General features: G+C 49.1%; 7 protein-coding genes across 7 annotated transcripts; 2 read left to right on the top strand and 5 right to left on the bottom strand.

Annotated features, from left to right (window-relative positions):
- Window positions 1-609: 609 nt before the first annotated feature.
- Window positions 610-1,313, bottom strand: FIESC28_03374 (uncharacterized protein; the record flags this gene model as incomplete). The annotated part of the gene is made up of 3 exons (XM_031157523.1): window positions 610-841; window positions 904-988; window positions 1,049-1,313. 3 exons carry the CDS (start codon window positions 1,311-1,313, stop codon window positions 610-612), a joined length of 582 nt encoding a protein of 193 aa, XP_031018427.1.
- A 590-nt stretch (window positions 1,314-1,903) lies between these two features.
- Window positions 1,904-3,090, bottom strand: FIESC28_03373 (uncharacterized protein; the record flags this gene model as incomplete). Its single annotated transcript, XM_031157522.1, has 2 exons — window positions 1,904-2,834; window positions 2,894-3,090. 2 exons carry the CDS (start codon window positions 3,088-3,090, stop codon window positions 1,904-1,906), a joined length of 1,128 nt encoding a protein of 375 aa, XP_031018426.1.
- Window positions 3,091-5,208: 2,118 nt separating this feature from the next.
- On the bottom strand, window positions 5,209-6,179 carry FIESC28_03372 (uncharacterized protein; the record flags this gene model as incomplete). Its single annotated transcript, XM_031157521.1, has 2 exons — window positions 5,209-5,331; window positions 5,385-6,179. The coding sequence occupies 2 exons, from the start codon at window positions 6,177-6,179 to the stop codon at window positions 5,209-5,211; spliced, it is 918 nt and encodes a 305-aa protein (XP_031018425.1).
- Window positions 6,180-6,716: 537 nt separating this feature from the next.
- On the top strand, window positions 6,717-7,477 carry FIESC28_03371 (uncharacterized protein; the record flags this gene model as incomplete). Its single annotated transcript, XM_031157520.1, has 2 exons — window positions 6,717-6,898; window positions 6,952-7,477. The coding sequence occupies 2 exons, from the start codon at window positions 6,717-6,719 to the stop codon at window positions 7,475-7,477; spliced, it is 708 nt and encodes a 235-aa protein (XP_031018424.1).
- A 187-nt stretch (window positions 7,478-7,664) lies between these two features.
- On the bottom strand, window positions 7,665-8,951 carry FIESC28_03370 (uncharacterized protein; the record flags this gene model as incomplete). The annotated part of the gene is made up of 1 exon (XM_031157519.1): window positions 7,665-8,951. One exon carries the CDS (start codon window positions 8,949-8,951, stop codon window positions 7,665-7,667), a length of 1,287 nt encoding a protein of 428 aa, XP_031018423.1.
- Window positions 8,952-13,764: 4,813 nt separating this feature from the next.
- Window positions 13,765-19,098, top strand: FIESC28_03369 (uncharacterized protein; the record flags this gene model as incomplete). Its single annotated transcript, XM_031157518.1, has 10 exons — window positions 13,765-14,220; window positions 14,371-14,695; window positions 14,749-14,961; window positions 15,013-16,775; window positions 16,827-16,903; window positions 17,278-17,294; window positions 17,499-17,704; window positions 17,755-18,145; window positions 18,203-18,327; window positions 18,376-19,098. The coding sequence occupies 10 exons, from the start codon at window positions 13,765-13,767 to the stop codon at window positions 19,096-19,098; spliced, it is 4,296 nt and encodes a 1,431-aa protein (XP_031018422.1).
- A 262-nt stretch (window positions 19,099-19,360) lies between these two features.
- FIESC28_03368 (uncharacterized protein) lies at window positions 19,361-19,594 on the bottom strand (the record flags this gene model as incomplete). Its single annotated transcript, XM_031157517.1, has 1 exon — window positions 19,361-19,594. The coding sequence occupies one exon, from the start codon at window positions 19,592-19,594 to the stop codon at window positions 19,361-19,363; it is 234 nt and encodes a 77-aa protein (XP_031018421.1).
- Between the last annotated feature and the right edge of the window lie 753 nt (window positions 19,595-20,347).

The raw sequence follows: 20,347 nt of genomic DNA, 5'->3' as shown, positions 1-20,347 counted from the left end.
GTCTAATATCTTCATTCTAATTAATACATTGAGGATCAACCTACAACGCAAGGTTACTTTATCATATTCAAGATTGGAGTAGAAAATTACTTTTGTGTCTATAAGCTGTCCATTGTTAAGGCTTGAAGATTTTGGTGTGGCTTTAAATTGTCCTGAGATCAGCTTTAGACAAGTATCTCACTTGATTAATTAAAGCTATTATCATAAACCAGCTAGTCATGGGTGGGTGAGCCTCACGGGATATCGAATGCACTGGAAGACAAGATGGCAACAGTATGTTACAGGTACCTCCCATCAAGAAGGCTCATTTCGTTATTAGATATCATTGTCGAAAGCCCTCCACGACGGGGGCTACCCGCCGCGGCTTAGTTGATGTACAGTTCTACAAAAGAAAGATGCTCCGAGGACAAACATCGAGGTCCGGTGAGATCAGTATTCCCAAATCTCCCAGTTTTCAACTCCTCCGCAAAACGATCAGTCGCCAACCAGACCCTCCCAAGCTTCCTCGGCCAGGGAGGCTCATGTCTATAGCCCATTCGTCCTTATTTGTTCATCACAGTCCAGCACTGATTGATCCCTACAACTCCTGCTCCGATACAAGAGACACGTTTAGTGGTGAGAAGAAACCTCGCCGCGGTAGCCGACAAGCTTGAATCGACCAATAATCTCACCAACGGTGAAGAAACCGAGAACCTCAGCCGCAACGACACCACCGGCAGCGAGCTGGGCAGGACCGATGTTCTTCACCTGCTGGACAAGGTTCTGAGAAGACTGGATAATGGTGCGGTTCTGGATGGACTTGATAAGGTTTTGGTAGGTAGTTTGGAAAGTGGCCATGTTACTGTTGGGGCCTGCATTAGCCGAGTGTCCCGCCATGGCGAGGCAATTATAGGAGCAACTTACGGAGGGCTCATCTTTTGGTTCTGGAAAACGAACTTGCCGATCTCAAGACCGACCTTGGAGTAGTAGACCACGAAGGGGACTTGTCCTATTCTTGGTGTCAGTATGCGGCGGTCCACGACTGGGCCTCAAATGATTATCCACGTACGCTCGATAAAGCCGATGACCTTGCCCGTTCGTCCGCCAACCTTGCCCAAAGTGCTAGCCATGCCCTTTGCGTAACCAGCGATAGCAGGACCGGCGGTAGATGTGACGCGTGATAGACCTTCTTGAGCTCTGGAAGCAGCCTGCTTAGCACTCTCAGCAGCCTTCTTGGCGTTATCGGCAGCCTTCTGGGCAGTGGTGCTCTCGAATCGTCGGGCGGCGACACGTAGGGCCGGCGAGCGGAGCATGGGGCGAGCGAGGGAAGACATGGCGACGGTTAAGGGAGAAAAAGAGTGCGAGATGCCTCGTAGATTCGAAATCGGAGCTCCGTGGGGTGGATGGACCGGCTGCGGGTGGTCAATTGATGGAGTCGAAGCTGGTCGTGATCTTGAGTGAGGTCGTCTGAGGGAGAAAAAAAGCTCGGGAGAACTCGCTGGATGGTGGTTGGAGCCGAAACGGATGCGCTAAGCCCTTTTCGGTACAGGCGCCCGCGCTCCCGCTGGATGAAAGGCAAGAACCACTGAGTGAACTTTAACAAAACATTTCCCCACGATTTCTTTGGACATGACAAAAAATGAAGAATCTTGATATTCTTCTATTTGCCTTAAAATCAGGATATTTACTTCTCAAATGATGAGGTGGAAGATAAATCTGATCAGAATTACCCGACCAACAAAGAAGTAAGTCTTTCTGACATCATCGCCTACGTTCTATAGGTAGCAATTCTTCACAAATTTCTGAAATTCTCATGTCTATATCCCAATAGAGGCTATTTACACAGTCTTCTATAGACTCGCGCCTCGAATTCAAAAGCATACGCCAAGCACCATGTTCATCATCTTGATCATCGTTTCGTCTTTTATTCCAAGCTCTGGATCATGACCTTGATCGCCCCGCTCTTAGGATCCGCCGACGTCTCAAAGGCCTTGATGGCATCCTCAAGTTTGTACTTGTGGGTAACCAACTTGGAAAGATCAACCACGTTGTTCTCGATCAGGCGGATGGCTCGGGGCCAGGTGTTGCAGTATCGGTATTGTAGCTGAATGTCGACCTCTCGAACACTTGCGCGCATGAAAGGAATGTTAATTTCATTCTTTCCAACACCAATGATGAAGACCTTGCCGCCAAACTTGACAGACCAGACAGCAGCGGCGATGCTGCTCTCGACACCAGTACACTCCATAGCTACGGTGGGCTCCACGCCGCCGAAGCTCTTGACAATGGCCTTTGCGGAATCCTCAGCAGAGAGTCTCTCGACTTTGTGTGTGATAACGCGGGGGCAGAGCTCCTTGGCGAATGCCAATCGGCTCTCTGAAATATCAGTAATGACAATGGGTGAAGCACCGGCGGCGGCACAGCACTGTAGTGTGATCAATCCGATAGGTCCAGCGCCGCAGATCAGAACAGGGTCTCCGAGGCGAACCTCAGCCCTCTGCATGCCTGCAAGAGCAACACTGAGAGGCTCGAGAAGAGCACCATTCTCATATGACATGTTTCCAATCTTGTGACACCAAACAGCAGGGTGGTTGATGTATCGACGGAGCATGCCGGGGACAGGAGGGGTAGACAGGAACTGGACGGTCTCGCAACCATTGTATCGGCCAGTCAGGCAGGGCTCGCAGGTACCGCAAGGAATGTTGGGCTCGACGGCGACTCTGTCGCCAACCTTGAGATGGCTGACAGATGGGTGCACGGCGATGACTTCTCCGGCAGATTCATGTCCCAAGATGTGGTCTCCCTCGACGATCATAGGACCGATGCAACCGGCGTGCCAGAAGTGAACATCAGAACTATACCCTTGTCAGCAATTGCTCTTAGTGAGGCGGGGTTAAAAGCGAGGGGCAATTACCCGCAGATACCAGTGCTTCGGATAGCTACACTGACCTCGCCATGCTTCAAGTCAGACCCAGACTTGACAGCTTCGGCAGAAGGTTCGGCGGCAGCGACCCAGAGATCATGGTTGGGGTTGGTATAAACACCAACGTTGGGCTTGAGGTTCGTCTTGACGTCTGCGACTCCGTTACCTTCGACTGCGGAGGGGCTCATGATGGGCAATGCGTATAGATCTTGTCTGGTAGGAGTCTGAGGTTGTTGTTGCGACACAAGTCAAGATGTCTATGAGTTCAAGGGAAGCAGAAGAAGACACGAAGAGAGTTGACAAGCCCGTCTAGACCGAGGCGCAATGGCTCTTTTAAATCATTACACTACCCTCTCCTTGCACGGAGAAAAATTTGGGGTCATGCGCGCTGCTATCGGTATATGTTTGGTTGCCTGGTAGCATGGCAAATCTGATTCCCCACGTTGAAACAAGAACGCAGGGCCTTGAGATCCGGAACGCGCCAACAGCTCGCCCACGTCGTTCGCTTGAGGGGTTTGTGGGGTTATTGCCTCGGTGGAGGCTGTATCGCCCACTGCGTCTTGTCTCCCGCGCCAATCACAGAAACCGGCCCGGGGAACCCCAAGACGCCATCCCACTACAACGGGCTTCTAGTGCAGAGTGGCTGCTCTTTAAGATTCGCGGTTGAATTCAGACAACAGTTTTTGCCGGCCATTGGGCCAAGCTCCTTCTGGGCAGATATCCGGTCCATGTACATAGCTACGCCGCCGGGCCATCAGAGCGCAGCGACACATGCTTGTTTCTAAAGAGTCCCGGCATATTGATGCAGGGCTCTTCTTTACTGTTACTTCACCGTTGTGAGGGTGCCGGCAGCTCTCCGGTTCCAGCTTATCCACCACCAACCAGAACTGCAGTCTTGACTTGACGTCGTTCAGTGACATTCTTCCGGCGGAGCCAAGGAGGTGTTGGTATCTTCAAGGCGGCTCTTAACTGGCACGGCTAATTCTACGAGTTGGAGCTTCAAAGCGGGTCCAAGTTCACTACCACGCATTCGCATTTACCTCCAACTCAACGTTACCTTTTGGGTAAGCCATTGCGAGAGCGAACATGACTTATTTTAAACGATGCCCGGAAGCTTCCAGATCGCGTCAACCGGGCCAATCGCGGTGTTTAAAATTACCTATGCAACGCTTTATCTTCGGATCCATGCGATCTGGCGCATGTTGTTCAGGGTCAAACTCTCGGTGACCTATGAATCGGTCTAGTAATGTTTCCATGTCTGTGTGGGGGATATGGAAGGCTGCTAGGGTCCCCTACATCTATATGCGGATCCTTTTCTTCAATCGAAGTCATAAGAACAATTCAAGTCTCTTCCAGTCACCTGCTAAACCTGGGTACAGGCATACCAGGCAAGGTCGTTCCTGGATGTTTCAGTCACTTGACCTGCTCGAACAGGACAGATTGAGTTGATATCAACGTCTGAGGCGTCTCGACTCCTGCACCTGCGGTGTGATGATCGTGTAACAAAACATCAGAAGCAATAACACGAGCCACCAACGGGCGTACTCGAAGCAGCCTGGTGCGCTTAAAAGTCTCCAAAGGAGAGACTTTATTTCAGACCCAACAAAAGTAAGCCCACGCCCCGTTTGGCTTCGTTTGCTTCGCGCGGAAGTTGTGAACCAACGGCATACGTCAAAGACGGACATCCTACGAGATATGGATTACATGTTACCACCGACTTAGTTCTGGTAGCTCGAATCCTCAGGCCAAATTTAGTCAACGCTATCGACAATACCTCCGGTACTGTACGGTTTGCTTGTCGCAACATGAGCCTAGTGCCGCGCTCTAAAACTGATCTCCGATCTCTTCGCTGTTCGGCTCTAATACTGATAAATAGCATCGACTACTCACGTTCTTTGTGGTAATGATTTTGCCAATCATTTGGGGTTCATGCAATGGATGGGATGTATCATTGCAGCAGTCGTGGCGGGCCTATAGTGGGCGGCTATCCCTGGACCACGACTACACCTCGATGCCAGCTCTCGAAAGCGACAGGATGAGTTGAGATTATGAGGCTGTTCAAAGCGGAACCTCCGCTCTAATATGTTACAGGCAGCGAGATCCGAGGCAAGAAGTGCAGGTACCCGAAAACACATGTCCATACGTTGATTTGCGACCGAGCAGCCGTCATTATTACTGGTATACAACGGGATAAAACATGAAGCAAAAGAGGGTAAGAGAGAGCTAGATTATGCGTGGGTATCGTCAAATTGTCCGACCAAACTAATATACAGATTGAATTGAGCTATAATCCTTTTTTGGCTGATTTATCCCGTTGAAGCAGTCTGGCCTTTTTGCTGCTTCAGCTTTTCCTCAAACTTCTCAAATTCTTGCAGGGCAATTTCCTCCTCTTGATCCATCACTTGTTTAACACCCTTGACTTCTTCGATCTGGAGTAGTGTTAGTCTGGGGACGGGCAACAAACATCGTTATCAAAACTCACATAATGCATCAGCATGCCCTCGATTCCGTTCTTCAAGGTCACTGTGCTTGAATCGCATGTACGGCAAGCGCCTCGCAAACGCAGGTGCACATAGCCCTCATCATCGAAACCTCGGAAATCAATATCTCCACCGTCTTCCTGGATAGCTGGTCGGATTCGTGTCTCGAGAAGCTCCTTGATCATACCAACGACCTCGCTGTCGTTTTCGTTATAAGCAAGACTATCCTCCTCGACAGGGGCACCAGACTCTCCCTCGCGTCGCTCAGAGATGGTAACAATTTTCTCGCCTGCAGTGATAGCTTCTGTAATGAGAGCAAAGATCTCGGGCCGGATATGCGCCCAATTGGCATCGGCAGCCTTGGTGACGGTGATGAAGTCGGCGCCGTAGAATACCGAAGTAACTCCATCAATGTTCATGAGCTTAGCGGCAAGCGGAGAGGGGTGCGGCGGGGAGATGGTCGCCCGGGGGTTAAGATATTCGATAAAAGGCGTAGAGAATTCCTCGGGGACAACTCGATGGTTTGGTAGAAACTTGAGGGCATCTGGGTTTGGGGTATTCTCCGTCTGGATGAAGATGGTTCGGACGCCGCTGCCGATACCAGCGAGACTCGGTGCTGTCGTCTTAAGGATGCGCTGTCGTTGCGCAAGTGGTCGTGAGGTAGAAGAAACAGAGGGGATCTGAGATCGGACTGTACTGAGTGAACGAGTCCATCGTGGAACTGCTCGCGGGGCTGTTTCCGTGACAGGCCGGGTGAGGGCGGCCAGTGTCCGTGACATAGTCCTTGAGGATGCCATGGCGTAGGAGTTGGAGAGTGTTATTGTAGGAAGAATTGACAATGGCTCTTTTCCGATGCGAAAGGTAGGAAGAATATCAATATATATCGGACTTGTATGGTAAGGATTGTTCGAGAAAGAGAAAAAACCGTTCGGACTTGACGGTTATGATCGCAACTTTTCGCCGCTCTCGGTAACTAATTGTGTACCTTAACTATCTAGCCCGTGATTGGCCTGAGCATTAGTAATGTGTGAGCTTCCTATGATGCAAGGCAGTTGAAGACTCCATATGGAAGCACGGACCATGTCTTTCTTTTTTTTTCTTCTCCTTCTGTTGCCGTTGCTGGGGTCTCGGCCGAAGCGCGCAATGACGCGGGGCGAACTTGGACCCCTTGAACTTTGTCTCGATCTTTTTTTTTTAGGTTCCGAGGTTGCATCTTTCTTCTCTCTTGACCTATGTATTAATCTTTTCGGATACCATACCTTTTTCTATTTTATCACCACTAAATCTCTACGATCACATCATTTGCTTCGCTTCTTGCTCATTGTGTCGTTACGATGTCAGAAATACAAGAGAAACCAGATACTCCAACGCAGCAGGAGGAGGAAGCTCCTGCGCCAACTAACCAAGCTCAGACTGAAGATGGTGACAAGTCAACAAGCGCACCGAACCCTTCGCTATGCGGTGTATGCAACACGAATCCTCCCAAATACAAGTGTCCGCGATGTCGTCTTCCATAGTAAGTCTTATCTTTGTCGAAGTCAACCAATGGCTAACGAGCATTCTGCAAAGTTGCTCTGTCGCATGTAACAAGATCCATCGCGAAAATCACCCTCCCGATCCAGAAGTAGTACCTCAGCCTGAGCCTTCACAACCGGAGTCGCAAACCCAACAAGCCTCGGAACCGCAACCATTCGATTCTTCGAATCCATACCAAGTTCTAGAACAGTCCGAACAGCTTCGTCGCCTCTTCCGAAAGTACCCCAAATTGCCTCAACAGCTCCTTAAGATCGATGCTGCGACGCGCCCACCACCCGAGACCAAATCTGCGATCCCTGCCTCCCTTCTCAAGGGCGCTCCACCAAAACAGGAGGTTTGGAATGACGACATCGGCAAGCAGAAAGGCAAAGACGCTTTGCGCAAGGCGCGCCATGCAGATGGCGAGATGGGTGATGCTATTCGCGAATACTCGGAGCTTGTCCTACACCTCTTGAACAACACAAGCGCGGGTATAGATGCGGACAGTGTACTGAGACAACAATTTGCGCAGAAAGACACTGAGTTTATTGAACGCCTGATGGCACAAGAGAAACGCTGAACTACCTAGCGAGTCCGCGCCAGACCACCCACCATTTACAGAGTGCGATTATATCTTGCAACGCAAAACAAGCATCTTAATATTAAATAGACGTGAAATACTACAGTAATGGGTAGGTTGCTCCTATGATTCTCATTATATTCTTGCGTCCAGCTTTCTGTGTTTTCTGCACTTATCCACGGCTTTGCTAATGCATCAATCGTTTGAAGAATCCAGTTTTTGGCGACTTGATAGCAACCGCTGCCTCGATGACATGAGGACCTTCTTTCTCGTTATTAGCTTTTTGCTGGCTTACGCTGGTCTTCCGCTGTTTAAGGCCTCCCCACTTGGAATCTTGTTGGATCTTGGTGGATTGATCGCTTTGAGACCAGTCCACGCGGTGTATCTCGGCTGTGTGCTGGGGGTTTGGGACATTGACGAAGCTGCCTCTTCGCGATCCAGAAGTTGCGGCGCTAGTCTCAGACCCTCGACGGTTGGGTGAAGTGTTTCCGCTAAATTCTTGCTTCAACGGTGTAGCTAGGCCAGAATCACGCGCGAACGATGATGATGTGTCTGAGAACCCCGATGAGCTAGCAGAACCTCTTCTTAAGCTTGGGGCATTGTTTCCCTGAAAGCCTCCAACGCTCGCGGAATCTCGTCGGAACGGAGATGGGGGCTGCGGGTCGTTCTTCCCCGACATGTTGCCTGTGCTCATTCTTCTTGGTAGCTCAGGCCTATTGCCCTGCCAGTACATGGAAGTCCGAGGATTCTGTCTCTTTTGCTGGGAGGATCGCTCGTTCATCTCCGCATAACTGCCCTTCCTTGAATGGTTGTGGCCACTCGATGGTCTGCCACTGCAGATACTCTGTGCTCGCCTATACTGCTTGTTGTATTCCTGCAGCGATATGGTGGCGTTGCTCATGGAGCGAGGACCAGGAGGAGGTCTCAGGCCATTAGGTGAAGCCTTTTGTGTCAAAGGCTCTACAGTGGTGGTACGAGCAAACTGTTGTGCTGCCACTTGAGGAACATGCTTATAGCGAGCGGGCTTTGGAGCATTTTCCACTTCTTGTGTTTGTGCTTCTTCAGTATAGTTTGAGCCCCTGAAACGGAACGCATCAAAGATGCTACCCCGGCGTGGAGGCTTTGTGGGCGATAGTAGGCTCAGCTTGTCGTCCACCTTGTCCTTCTTGAAAGATCTCGAAGACACTGGGGTTGTCTGTGCAGATTGCTTTATGGCGGGGATAGTCCTAGGGGATGGTGCACCCATGCTTGTAGCAGATAGCGGCGGCCTGGCTGAGTTTTCGGTATGGATTGAAGGGCTGGGTTGGCCGTAAGGACCAACTGAAAGGTCATCCAACTTGGCGCTCAGCTCGTTGGGGTCCAATGGTTTGATCTGCAACGCCTTTGGTCGATGTCTTGCCCTCCCAGAGTTATTCGTAGCATTTGTGAGACTGTGAGAGGGCTCCTCTACTGAGGCACCTGTTGTGTACAACATGGTTGTGGCCATGATACTTAAGCTGAGTGCCGAGCTTCGAGAAGCTGAACTTGGATGAGATCCTAAAGGCTGGAAGGCCAGTGTGGTTGATGCACGGTACTAAATACCGATATGATGATTTCTTGAATGGGAGTTAGGAAAGTGAGTGATGAGGTGTTGCTCTGTGTTCAGATAATGATAAGATTGAACTGTCAGGGGTTCAGATTCCCTTGGACAAGCATTGGGGAGCAGGCAACATAAATACCTCCAGCTAGAAACAATACCAACAGTCATTATTCCATCCCCGTTAAGGTACCTCAAGGCTCTCGAGGTCCGGCCCACTGGGAGAAAGTTTGAGGTAGTCGGCGATGGCGGACATTGATCCATAGTATCATCCAGGCTCATTGGCTTCCAGGCTCATGGACCGGTCCGGGCAAAGCCATGGTATAGTTGCCATGTATGGTTTGCGTTCCTGATCGCCGAGAAGAAGTGCATCCCGTTGCTCACTCAATATTTGATAGAACCTTATTCTTCGGAGATGGCTGTTTTGGGAGATAGTCCAAAGGAACAAGGCTGATTGCTACCATATTTTTTCTCTTGAAGTTCCGTGTACTCGCTCTTTGTATGGACTACTTTGCAAGAAATCATGAGTAAAACATTACAGATTGCCTTGTCTTACCAGGCCTTGGTACAGACATGGTAAGACTACTCATGTCACATCAAGAGATAGACGAGAAAATGTCAAGCTGTTCCGGGTACATGGAAAAACAACGTGGACCCTAAGGTACACAGCCTCTTGCGATCCGGTCTAGCTGCTGCAGGCATGGTGTTGAAATACATGGAATTCCTCCAGAGGGGCCAGAACTCGTGAGACCAACTTTACCAAACACAGACGCGTGTGTTTGCTCGTTGCAGAGGCTTCGGTTATTGTCGTACTTGACTAGCTTTCTCCATCATCTTCCAAGCACTCGGTTAAAGAGCAGTAATCAACCAAATCGTGATGTGGCCGAGATCGTGCAAGTTGATCATGGCATTTTGAAGATGCTCGAGATATATGATGATCGCATCTCTAACACTTGGAAATGAAATGGGTTATTGACTTGTAGCTTCCTGCCAAAATCCCGACGTTTAGATTCAGATTATATCAGCTTACACTGACAAGTGTACCATGTTGACTGGGAATAAAGTTGTGATACCCTGTGTTGGCGGCGCTATACTTCACGGGAGCGATCCATGTATGGCATTGACAGGACACACAAAGCGGCTCGTGCTCTTGCCGAGTCGAAGGTTCCCGCTTGGGTGCTCGGGAATGTGCCAAGACAATTGTTGCTTGTTGACTCAGCTGTTGGGCTGATGTCAAAGCAAATCCTCTTAAAAAGTTGGTCACAAACCCGGACAACAACTGACAAATGCCCTGAAATTAGTAAGTCCGGCGTGAACGACTGTGATATCTTGTCATTCCTCCTCATTGCCCCCTAGGCTCTTGGTGAACATGAAACATAACGGCCAAAGTCGTTCATGTCTTGCATGTATGCCACCTCTAGTTTCTTGATAGAATATTCGGTTGTATGAGAAGCCCAATAGAGTTCTGCCATATCGTACAACAGCTGGTATAATCTGTCGTTTGAGCATGTATCGTCATCTTCCATCTTTATGTATCTAGATTTCAACCGAGTCAGTCAATTCCTGGACTCTCAGACTTGCCTATGACATAACCAGGAAAGTCCAAGGTGTCTTGGTCATGCGATATCGCACAACGTCATTCGGGCCTGCGTTGATTTTAAGCGACTGATTTTCAAGAGAGTCGGAGAATCGCAACGATGGTGTGAGTCGGCGCCGGCCGATAACAAAACCATGAACGGGGTAATCCATGTTGGTCGTCCGCTATCGAAGTTTGTGGTTTGGGTCATTTCTCCATGAATCATGTACACTTGTCCATTGTACAAGCTCTAAAAGTCGTATGGAGTCCGGAAGCTGCTTGATGAGTTTCCGTAGCCCCACGACGAACGAGCTGCAGTACGGAAACGGAAGAACGCTAACGAAGTATGTTGTTGGTGAACAAACTATCTGAAGATTGAAGACCGCCACTCGCGAGGGCCGGACCGATCTGTCTGATGTCTCATTCCGTCACTGGAAAGCAGAAATCGGGAAGCTAAGGGGCTATTTGTATGAATAAAACGCAGCTGCGGTGTTTCTAGCACTAGAAACAAGATGACTTATGCGGTGCAACGAGAATCTAGATGTCAGAGAACCCTTGATCGGCACGTTTCGATTCGAGACGTCGATTTGGACAACCAGGGTCAAATGTTCATATCGTTACCAAGATGCCCAAGCCTCGAGCGAATCGCATTGATCTGATGGCTTGCGGGATTCTTGTTGCCGGCAAAGCAGAGAGCCACGTTTATTCGGATCCGGAGTCGGAGTCTCTGTGGACGTGTATATTTTGAGCCTAAGTAAGCCGATGAACGTATACCAAGTCGCGTCCGAAGCGTGCCTCGAACTAATAATACACGAGACACGGTACCGAACTCGTTCAATTGTGTCCGAGGGTCTCATAGGGGTGATTGGTAGGAATTGGATGCCTCGAGTCAAAACGGTTTGACAGGCGAACCTACCGTCTTGTCTCATTAATAGAAGAGGGCTTTCTAATAATTGCCTGTACACTTCAACATGTACAAAGACCTCGACTATCTTCCATGGTCGTTGTGACTGTATACATGGTGAAGACTGTAGGACGTTGAGCCAAAGCTGGTGAAGCGTACAGAAAGGCAACGACAATAATGGCAAATGAGAGGACGTTGATGCACAGGACCCTACTGTGGCTGATAGTGTCAGGCGGAGTTGAACGTTCCTCGCATTCAACGTTTGGTGCCTTGCATTGGTTGGTGAACAAATGGAATCCTGGCGTCTTATTGTGCAGATAAGGGTGGGGGAGGAGCGAGTGACAATGAAGCACTTCACATGGAAGCTCACGCCATATGAGAAGCAGCGACGTACCTATCGAAGTGCCAGTTGGGTAGGCGCGCTGGGGACCTTCCACTAATATCAGTGCTAAACTACCTACCTAAATTGATTTCTTCAACAAGAGTTATGGTTGTCCAAAATAAGCAAGTGCAAGCAAGGCAGCTCCCTGTAAGAGAGGCAGATGTAATTGCGTGAGGTGCTCTCATTTACAGTCCAGCCAACGGATGAGAGCGCGCCAACAGGGCACATGGGATTGGATCCTCAAAGTGATATAGTCAAGCGCGTGAACATTTCAAACACCAGTAGGCGTTAGAATATGATGGCGATGTAACTCAGTCCATAAAACAAGGTCCTTTCCAGTTTCTACTTGCATAAGAAACGTCAAGACAATCTAGGTACCTCAGTTAGGATCAAAGAGACTAATAATCCATCAGATCCGTTTCATGTCACGAGCCGTTATTTGTTTGTTTTGTTTTATAGTGATGTGATCCTGTTTATCTTATTACTGCTGCTTATCCATTATTATTATTGCTGGATCTTCAACAACCAATTTAAGCCAAACCTCAAAACACCGCCGAGAAATGATTAACCGTCCTGACGCTTTGAACCCAGTTTCCTTAACTGGAAATAGTCCACCCAACTAAGGCTCCCGTACCTTAGACCAGCCGCTCCTAAAACGTTGGCTGTCCCGATCCACGGGCTCGGTTCCAGTGCGCGCTCTCTCCCTCCCCCTCTTTACCAACCTATTACCAGATTCGACATTTCGCGCAGCGGCGGGAGCTTGTTGATACACACATACTCTGTGCTTCATTCCTCTGGCCGCGTTTGCTTCTTAGGGATCCCCTCACCTCAATTCAGGTTAAGAGCGTGCCTAAACATCCACATACGCATCCACTTCAACCAAGCCGCTGGGTCCGTCACTGCGCGTCTCCTGAGCTGAGCTGAGATCTGACCTGAGCTGACGCCTCTGGCTCGGACGCTGCCCCTCAGACGTGCAGTAAAGGAAGACTGGCATCGCCGACTTAGCTTTGCAACGGCTAGCTGCCTGTCTTGCGATACAACAATTGTGTTACTGGACTAGACCATCCACTACATTACGCTACAGTGCAGGTATGGGTAGATTCCTACGGGCATCCCTTTTGGTTGTCTTGAATCACGTCAGTATGGCTGGACTGACACGCTGTGTTTCCAATAGGTTTCGAGCACTCATTAGAGAGGTGTCTCAGTTTGGGTGCCGCCCGGCCTCTACCTTGGGTATTGCCTCAAGGCTACCTGGCCCACCAGTATTCGTCTTAATTGCTGGTTTTCGTTCTGACTTTTCCACCCTCAATTGACGACTAATTGAAGACATCCATACCTCCGACCTGTTTGGTCTTCTGTGTGTCATTTCAAATTGACCTGCAGCTCTTGTTTCCGTGGTATCTGCGCCCCAGACGTCCATCTCGCTAGTCAAGGTACAGTACCACAACCACCAATTGGATATCGATCCAATCCGTTCCGTTGGTCCCTCACCTCAGGTACGGTAACGTACCTACTGTACAGTGCAAAGCCTTGTCGGTCAGTAAACTCGTCTCCCTTCCTCGTTTGTTGGCATTCCGTTCTGCTCTACCTTTGGGGAGTTTCTGTCTCTCGTTACTTAACCCACAAGCGACTTCATCCCTTCTTGAATTTCTATCCCACCCTTCCCGTTTGCTACGGGTTTGATCTCTACCCGTCTTACTGTAGCTACTCAAGCGAGCTCCACGACTTCTTCCCTCCCCGCAAACGCCACGAGATCTGCTCCCTCCATATCTGCGTCCTTCGCATTCGACCTACCCTGTCCCGTCTATGTTTCTATCTTTTATTCAGCCTAGTTGCTGAAGTTGCGATCATGCAGCCCAACTATGCTGGTTCGCAAAATGCTCACCTAACTCCAGGCCTCGCTACTCCTGGCCCGTACTCGACGGCTAGTTCAGCTTCTTTGAATTCCAACCTCGAGAGCGATTCCGATCCCTCAGCGCCGGCCAGTAACCACCGAGACTCCGTCGGCTCAATCATCGACGATCCCTTCTTCCAAACATACGACCCGGCAATTCAGGCCGCCAACGCATCCGAGGACGACCAATCTGATGGAAGCTCGGTGTACCAATCACTAGACGACGAAGACCACGAACATCTTTTCCACGACACGAAAGGGAACAATCTCGGCAAACCCCCCAGGCCCTCCAGACGCAAAAGCCGCGGGGAAGCAAGGAAGCTGGACCCGGACAGCGATGATAACGAGGCAAATCAACACTGGCCTCCTCCTCGTCGAGAGTCTTTGACTGCTGCACCCTCATCATACTGGGTATGTAACAAACATCACTTTATCATATGTCGCCTCGCTCCGATCTACCTTTCGCGGGGTAGTGTCGCTCAGCGTCTGGACGAGGTTTAGGGTTTGGGCTCTGGGAGTAGTCATGCGACAGACGGCTGACCACAGTTCTATGTCCTACAGTCACAAACAACTCCAACCATGGAGAGTTTTAATATTGCCGTTATCGGTTCCACAGGCGTTGGCAAATCATCTTTTGTCCAGCGGGTCCTCGGCCTATCACGGCCACCTATCTCAAATGCTTCTAGTGTTCGCATGCTGGTTGATAACGGCTCTCATGCGGTAACTTTACTGGAGCTGGACCTCGAGTACTTTGAGCTGAACCCCACGCAACCTATTCAGTGGCCCAAACAAATTAATGGGCACATTGTCCCTCGCGTGGATGCTGCACTTATCTTGTATGATGTCACAAATCATGAGTCTGTGCGTGAGCTTCCTCAAACACTAGGTATGAGATTCATTCTCTGTGCATGATAAGAGATTCTTACTAAACATCTCCAGCCGCTCTTACAAATTCCGGCTTGCCTGCCAGCCTAGTGGCCTGTAAATGTGAAACTCCTAAAGCAGAGTGGCAGGTTGACGCTGAGGCAATCGCAAGTCACACGTGTTTCAAATCTTGCGTTTCTACCTACAAAATTTCGTCGTCAGATGATGTTGAGGTTGCGAAGACATGTCTACATACGATCCTGAGGGCTGCTATGGCGCAACGAAGAGGTATGTGCCTGGCGGTTATTCAAAAGCCAATGCTTACTGACTGTAATGTAGAAGAGAATGGCGAAACAGTGTCGCGCAGAAGAGCGCAATCTGCTGCTAACCTAGAGGCACCTGATGTTGGCACTGGACGTCCTATCAGCCAACATAGCAAGCACAGCCGAGCGAGCTCCGATTTCTCATTACTCAAGGGCTTTTCCATTCCTGCAATCAGCGAAGGCTATCGAACACAGACTTCTCGTAGCCCTAGGCGAGGTCAATCCGCCAGCCCCAATCCCGAAGCAGGAGAAACAGGTCCAACGCAGACACTCAACAATATGCTCAGGACTCCCGGGATTCGATTAGACAAACCCAGTACCGATTCATTTCTGGATGTGGATGAATCTGATGCGGAATCATATCGATATTCCGATGATATTCCAATACTTCAGAGAAACGATGACAACAGTCTGGATAAGCAATCTAAGAATGCAGGTGTGACATTTGAGGAGCTGGTTGATCGCCTCCTCGCACCTCGCCTGACTCGAATAGACAACAACTTCTCGGATGTGTTCCTCTGCCTTTATCGAAAGTTTGCGGCTCCCGGTGAGCTGTTCACTGCTATTCTCACCAGGCTGGACCAGGTGAGAGAAGACAAGACGGCGCACTACCTCTCTAAGACGGCGACACAACTACGAATCATCGAAGTGGTGGCGAAATGGGTATCGCTCTATCCTGGCGACTTTGCACGCCCTCAGACCAGGCGAAATTTGGAAGAATTCATACGACATTTGAGCACTGAACCGATCTTCTCCATCGCTGCGCAGCATATGCGACGACACCTCCAATTCAACGTTGTGGAGGACGACGATACTGGTTGGGCGAATTCCGATGAGGCCAGTGACAAGCTAGCGGGCGAGATTTTGTCAAAGGACATGAACGAGCTTTCATCCGGCGTCAGTGTGCTGACAGTGGAATCTGATACTGATGGGAGACCGTCCGGGAGCTCGGAGGTTTCGCTTGCCGACCGAAGTAGCAGTGTTTCGAGCCAAGTACAGTTCCACACTTTCGAGGATTATGAAAGAGCAGCAGCTAGCCTGGAGCCTACCGATAACTTGCCCATGAACAAGTTCCGCTACCATATTTTCATGGACATACCGGCTGATGATGTTGCGGACGAGTTGACCAGAATCGACTGGATCATGTTCTCTTCTATTAGGATTCGTGATTTCGTTCGTCATGTCAGCTTATCAGCATCACAAAAGGAAAGATGCAAGAGTTTGCGAAACGTTAACCGGATGATTAACCACTTTAACCACATCGCCAAATGGGTTGCCAACATGATCCTGTTACGAGACAAGGCCAAACATCGAGCGCTAATACTTGAGAAATTCATGAACATTTCGCTCAAGCTTCGTCAATTGAACAACTACAATGGTTTAGCGGCTGTTTTAGCTGGCGTAAACGGAACGGCCATCCATCGGTTGAATCAGACGAGAGCACTAGTGCCAGCCGATATACAAAAGAGATTTGCCCGGTTGGGTATCCTTATGGGCACGCAAAAGAGTCACTTTGCATACCGTTTAGCATGGGAGAATTCATCTCTCCCTAGGATCCCGTTTATTCCTCTCCACCGGCGAGACTTGGTATCAGCAGAGGAGGGAAGCAGGACCTTTGTCGGCGCAGACGGAGACCGCATTAATTGGAAGAAGTTCGAGGTTCTCGGAGAGGTTCTGCTTCCAATGATGAAGAGCCAAGGCGCATCGTACCCAAACCTCGCCAAGCACGACAATGCTAGAGAGCTGATCTTGGGTTGCCGGATGCCAACGGATGAAGAGGTAAGGAACCCAAGTCACTTCTGCCAAAGGCACTACTAACATGTCGAACAGGACATTTATCAACGCAGTGTACAGGTCGAAAGCGGCTCTGGTGGCTTTGCCGAGCCAGCGAAGAAGAAATTCCCATGGTTTGCGAAGTAGTCTATTAATTAATTGCAAGGAGTTTGGGGGCAAAGCACATTTGTTTATTATGTCGGATGCAAATACTGCGCAGGCGTGCTTTATAGACATTTGGTAGCTTGATGGATGTGCAGATGACGGTGCGCCTGGGGTTTTGCTGGGTGATATTGTACCTATCTTGGAAATTCGTCTCAAGGCATACACATGCAATTTAGGTTAATTTTTGGCTGCAAATCATTGCATGCTCACTCGTCAAAACACATACCCGGATTATCGGAATCCTACTACAATTGCTCCTTCCTCCCTGCTATGTGACCGATGCTCCCGTGCACTGATGGGTTGGGCAGGCACCTCATAGTACCTTCCTTGCCTATGTGTCTAGTTCCGTCAGGTGGGCAGGTAAGTTGAAGAACCACCTTCCGAGATACAAAGAATTGTTGAATGGGTGCAAAACCCGTGGTCTGCCTTGCATCAGTTTCCCCGAGGTAACTCATCCTCAATGATCCTGCCAGTGACGCCTGAAGCACGAAACAACCATGTCTTCTGCGCTGCGACTGCCGACGATACGGGCAGTTGCAAAACAGGCAAATGTTGAACTCACAGCAACACCTTCGTTGAACATCGACCACCCACCCGGTGCACAAAGTATCCAAAATGCCAATGATCTCTTGTCGGCGGTCACAGACTCACATCTATGGATCAATCGAGCCGGTGCTTGTTGCATTGAAGTCTCCTTGTCCATTGACGACATGCCTATTTTCGAACATGATCATCTCGAGAGTGTCATCGCAGCAATCAGTGATTCCGAGGTATTCCAACATTCTTTGGACAATTATCCACTACTAATTTAGTTTTGCAGATTTGGGAACGCCTTGGCATCCATCTCGAGTACAATAAATCATCATCGGCCTCGCTCCCTGGTCTTATGTCCTTCTCACTTCAACATCCGGATCTCTCGTCAGCTCTTGTCGCTCCAGCCTCAGCATGGACGACCCCGTTTCGAAGTTTACTGATAACGATCGATATTCGCAGGTCTGATAAGCGACAAGAACCACTCAAAAGAAATTCCAAGGCAATGAAACGGCAAAAGACCACAAAGAAAGCTGAAGCAAGATCCGAGCCACGCTCTGAAGATGACTTGTCGGAGACACTTGAGCCAACTGACCAACATGCTATCGAGAACTTCATATCCAGCCTGAACCTTCCGGGAACCTCCAAGAAGAGAAAGTCCACAAAGACTCACAGCAGAAGTAAAAGTACTACTTGTATTGAAGTACTGGAAAGCCTACACTCCTCCTCTTTGTTAGACATTATTTTCGAGCAGTTGATTCTGGCTCCAGAGAAAACGTACAAAGGTTATCAGGTCTGGTGTAAATCAGATTACCGTCTCACGAGATTGGCGCCCGGTGTTTTTCATGTACCCTTTCTCAAGGTATGGACATGAAATGATACATCATGGACTTTCTAACAGTAGAGATAGAACATATCAGATCGTGCCCAAGTATTGCCAACTATTGCCATGTCTTTGGCACGCATGCAATATGCTGAATCCCCTGTGATCAGGCAGAAGGTAGCTGGTTTTCAGCTAAGTGATGAAAGTCTTGATCCTTCACACAATGGAGTAAGCGACCCTGTGGGCGGCATAGAGAAAAGAGCATGGGAAGTTCTTCTTTCGCATGCTCAAGTGCCCAAGGTGGCCAACAGTGGAAGGCGCAAAAAGTCAATGCTTTCCACGGCGGAGTCAAGCGTAACAAGTGCGAAAGCTCTCTTCAAGAGCAGAAGTCAGCCAGTCGCGGTTATGGAAGACTTGACAGAAACATGTCCCTATGTTGACCAAGGCAATCAGAAGAACACAACAATGAGCGTGAGCTGGGACACGATGGCCAATTTGCCATACAACGTACAGCATGCACGATCACAAGCCAGCCCCAGCCTAAATAGATCCGAATCAAAGTACTACGGTACACAGAGCAGTTCGATGAACCCATGGAATTGGCAACAAGAGGAATTGGGTGGAGCAAATTACCGACTCGACGATTATACAGCCACAGCGCAACATATGAGTGAGCCGACACATATGCAAATTCGAAGCCATGGGGTTCAGATGGCGCATGGCAATGATTTTGCAATAGAAGACAAGACGGGCGGCCCATGCGACTTCCAGACTTTGGACCAGTGGCTTGTTTGCGACAACGCGCTGTAACATTCAGAAACTGATACATGACGAAACAGTTGCATCAATGGAGAACTATGAGAAGTATGAATGAAACGATAGAATTTGATGACCGGGTATAAGGATCTATATTATGGTTGTCCATTGGTAAGGTGTTTGACGGCGATATATGAGCCTGAGAAAAGGGGAGTCGTGAGGCGAGATTTGGTCGGATTTGGGTTGGTAGAAACCAGATGAAAATCGATAAAGAGTATGAGATTGTAGTAAGAGTGTTGGTGAAGTGTTTTTTACTTTATTTGCCGGCCTTCTTGGTTTTTGCTGCTTTCTTCTTATCCTTCTTGTCCTGGGCTGCCTTGCGCTGTTCAGGCTTCATGGTGGCGTAGTGAATATACCAGAGAAGGACAATCTGCACGACAACGGCGACAAGGACGACCAAGAGGATGGTGAATATGATAGGTTGGTCGTTCAGGACAGCAACGGCTTCGTCTGTGGCGCCGATGCTAGAGAACCAGTCGAATTGACCCATGATGTTGATATGAAGTGTAGAGGCCGAGATAAAGTGAGTGTCGGATTACTATTGTCGCTGGTATAGAGGCTCGAATCATGTACACAATGGATAAAACTGTCGTGCTCCAGTCACGTACAGATGAAAAGACGATAATTATGTGTTTGAAGTAGAACGATATAAAATAGAGTAAGCGATCAAGAAAGAGGAAAGAGTTAAAGTAAAAGACAGAGATGGAAGACGAAGCACATGTGGTAAATTGGCCCACAGCGGGTGGTGAGGGCGGTGGAAGACAAGACAGACCCCTAACACTCACTTGGCTTCCAGGGGGTGTTACTGAGACGTTTCACCTTGTAACAAAAGTCGAATGATGTGAAGATGGGCGATGATTGGCTACGAGAAGTACGAATCGAGGAGAGAAAAGTGCAAGCGTCAATTGTAGAAAGAAAAAGAAGGAATATTATTGAACATGCTATGATTTACTAGGTATCTATCTAGTCAGTGATTGAATCGCTATAATAGCAGGTATAATCTAACGACTTATTGCTGGCTTTGATATGTCGACATGAAGTTGGTTTAAACAAGCATTCCTACAGCACGTGATCCTGTCCCGGAGAATGGAAGTTCCTGAGACGGTTGTGCGATTTGCACGCACCTCTTGTCGAAACCCTGTCTGATTGGCTCCTTGGTACTGTTCAGCCGCTAGCCGCATGGGGAACTTGTCAATTGAGATCCATTTCCTGGGTCCCAAAAAAATCTCGAGCTCGTGTGAGA

The sequence above is a fragment of the Fusarium coffeatum genome (genome assembly GCF_003316985.1).
Source record: "Fusarium coffeatum strain FIESC_28 chromosome Unknown BRIP53273_contig_71, whole genome shotgun sequence".
In the NCBI taxonomy this organism is placed as follows: domain Eukaryota; kingdom Fungi; phylum Ascomycota; class Sordariomycetes; order Hypocreales; family Nectriaceae; genus Fusarium; species Fusarium coffeatum.
This window is presented reverse-complemented; position numbering and strand designations above follow the sequence as displayed.